This window comes from Lactuca serriola, chromosome 7 (genome assembly GCF_051521515.1).
Source record: "Lactuca serriola cultivar US96UC23 chromosome 7, Lser_US96UC23_V15, whole genome shotgun sequence".
Lineage (NCBI taxonomy): Eukaryota > Viridiplantae > Streptophyta > Magnoliopsida > Asterales > Asteraceae > Lactuca > Lactuca serriola.
Window position 1 is genome coordinate 26325962 of NC_136414.1, and position 3057 is coordinate 26329018.

At 38.0% G+C, this 3057-nt stretch overlaps 1 protein-coding gene across 1 annotated transcript; it reads right to left on the reverse strand.

Moving 5' to 3' along the window:
* Positions 1 to 227: 227 nt before the first annotated feature.
* On the reverse strand, positions 228 to 1175 carry LOC145063813 (uncharacterized). The gene has a single exon (XM_079011393.1). It carries the CDS (start codon positions 1173 to 1175, stop codon positions 228 to 230), a length of 948 nt encoding a protein of 315 aa, XP_078867519.1.
* Between the last annotated feature and the right edge of the window lie 1882 nt (positions 1176 to 3057).

Sequence of the window (3057 nt, forward strand, 5' to 3'; positions counted from 1 at the left end):
AAGACGTACAAGGTGCTATAGGATGTTAAGAGGAGCTACTAAATAATTACAGGATCACAGTCACAGATTCAGACTATGTAGGCAGGTAGGTAGATACACATAATTAATTAATAATCATGCATGTTCAAGGGTGGTTAATTAGCTAAAATTGGTTCAAGGATCGATATGAAAACAAAAAATAAATAAATAACAAGTCCAACATGACTCTCATCTATGAGAGTATGTGATTATGTATAGTAGTTTACATTCAAACAAGCATGGGGGAAGTACCACCCTTTTGCACTATAGAATCTGTCTCCACGCCTGTTAGCATCAAAGAATGATGATGATGATGGCCATGACTCTGGTTTTACAGCAACACTAAACTTCAAGCCGCTATGAAACAATGCATATTCTTGTCTTGTCTTTTCACAAGGCGCCCAAACACAATTCAGTTGAGATCCTACAGGTTTGTGAACCATGTATGCATATCTCGACACACATTGCATCACATAAAGGTTTTCGTCTGAACTTACAAAATTAAAAACGCAGGAAGTTGAACCCACAAAATGTGTATCGAGTAATGTTAATTTAGGCACCGGTGGATGGAGTCGCAATTCACATACATTTCTCCGTAGCCATGAATCACTAGAGTAATTTAGGGTATATATCTTCCCCTTGAAAGCGTGTATATCAATGATGCGGAAACTCGAGGAAACACGACTCCATGCTCCTCCTTTACCTTCTTCTGCTATAGAAAACCATATTTCATATGTCGCTCTACTTGTCATGACAAATACCCAGCTATTTAGTGAAGGTGAAAAGACAAGGATTGCCCTGATCCTGATCGTGATTTCTTTGTCGATCTTAATGGTGGGGACATTAGGGAAATGAAGTTGATGACGTGTGATAGGATTCACAAGCCAAAAGTCACGGGTTTGTTGGCCAAACAAAATCAAGTGACCACAGCTTAATCCAAGACACTCCCTGCCACCCAATTGGGGAATCATGGTTTTGAACTTTCTTCCTTCAAAGTCCTGCAAGAGGCAGGTTTTGTTATTACCACAAGGAGATATAAACATTAGCATCGGTGGTTTGGATGCCATAAACATCTTCCTGTTAGAGAGTGCGAGTGACCTCCATGATTTGCAAACTCCGCTAAATGAAAGAAATTCAACAACTCCCGCTAGTCGCATCATAACTGAATAAAGCACGTCATGGGTAACATCTGACCACGACCAGGCTGAGGCTACCCCACCACAACTAATACCCTAAAATAACCAAGGCCTTTAGGAGTCAAAATTTATGACAAGAAAGAAGGAACTTCCTTTGGATGATCAGTAAGTTGCTAGAAACGCAAAGGTAAGTTACTAGGAAAGCAACAACAACATGCTGTGATCAGTAAGTTGTTAAGGAAACAACAGTAAGTTGCTAGGAAAGCAATGACAACATACTATTATCAGTAAGTTGTTAGGGAAACAACATTAAGTTGCTAGGGAAGCAAAAACAACATGCTATAATCGGTAAGTTGCTAGGAAAGCAACAATAAGTTGCTAGGGAAGAAACAATAACATGCTATTATCAAAAGATTACAAGGAAGGCAACCAAAAGATGTGATATCAACAATAAAAATCCAAAAAGTCTCAATTAGAAAATAATAATAAAAGCGATAAGAAGACACATTGATACGAGAGCAATTATATGTATCCTACAAATATGAAATAGGATTGACCCTTTAGGTAAAACCGAGTAATCCTCTCATTTGTTGTTTCAGGAAAACAACCTTGCTATGTTAACCCTACTTAACCCAACCGATGTCCAAACCATGATTCAACATCAAGTCTTTGATGAATTATTGAATCTCAGAGTTGACCATGGAGAAGGAAGCAGCAATGAAAGTAGCCAAGCCTACCTAGATTTTCTTCATAACAAGCCATGATCCTTCTATGGAGATGAAGGAGTAAATGGCCGAATCCACTGGATCAAAGGAATAAATATTAGGTGTAATAAGGAGGTTAGAGTAAAATTTGCAACTTGCAGTCTCATGGGGAAGTCCCTCATCTGGTGGGGTATCCAGGTAAAGGCGTTAAGAGTAGATGCAACCTATGTAATCTCTTGGGAAGAGTTGAAATGTCAAATGATAAGACAATTTTTTTCTATAGGAGATTTGGCCCGAGTAGAATATGAATTTAGTCAGTTAAGCACTAGGAAGTCCAGTCTAGCCTTCTACACCATACGCTTTGAGGACCTAGCCACGATATGCTTAAAAGTGATTGGTTCAGAGAGCAAGAAAATCAGTGCATATCTCCAATGACTAGCACCTCATGTCAGGAAGCAAATACAAACATACATGCCCCACACCTTCGAGGAAACTAAGCAACTAGCGTTCCCTTTTAGGGAAACCAATGTACTAGATGACATGATTAAGGCCAAGCAATTGGGAAGAAAATGGGGAAAATCAACAAGGAAGGACCAAGCCGACCCTTGTACAAGAGAAATGAGGAAAGGAAGCATCCAACGCTTGTTACCCAAAAAGGATACTTGGGAAGATTTCCCTTGTACAATAAGTGTGGACTGTACCATCTCGGTAGCTGTGAAGATTTCAAGTGCAATAAGTGCGGAAAAGCATGACATATTGCAAATGCCTCCAAGAGTCAACAAATCCAGTAAAGGAATACTGGAAAATAATATGAATAGGAATGTGAAGGGAAAGGAAACCCTACAAAAATAATTGTAAGATTTTTCCGAGGATGACAGGAATCCTCGAAGTATAAATGTTTTAATAATGAGTTCATTTTAATAGTTGATTTAAAAAGATTAATTGAAACATAGAAATACCTCCAAAAATCATTAACCAAATTTTGATAGAAATTTTAGGTTTCCTATAGGTGTAAAATAGGATCAGGTAGGATTAGTTTACTAAGGATGAATTAAAGAATTAGAAGTAGAAAACTAAAAAGGAAATTTAGTTAACTCAATAAGTAGGAAAAAAAAAAGAATCGACTTCCTTTATAATCTCCCCGTTTAAAGTTTAGATAAGACTCGAATTTCGACGACGGAATTCCTAAAACAGGGGGA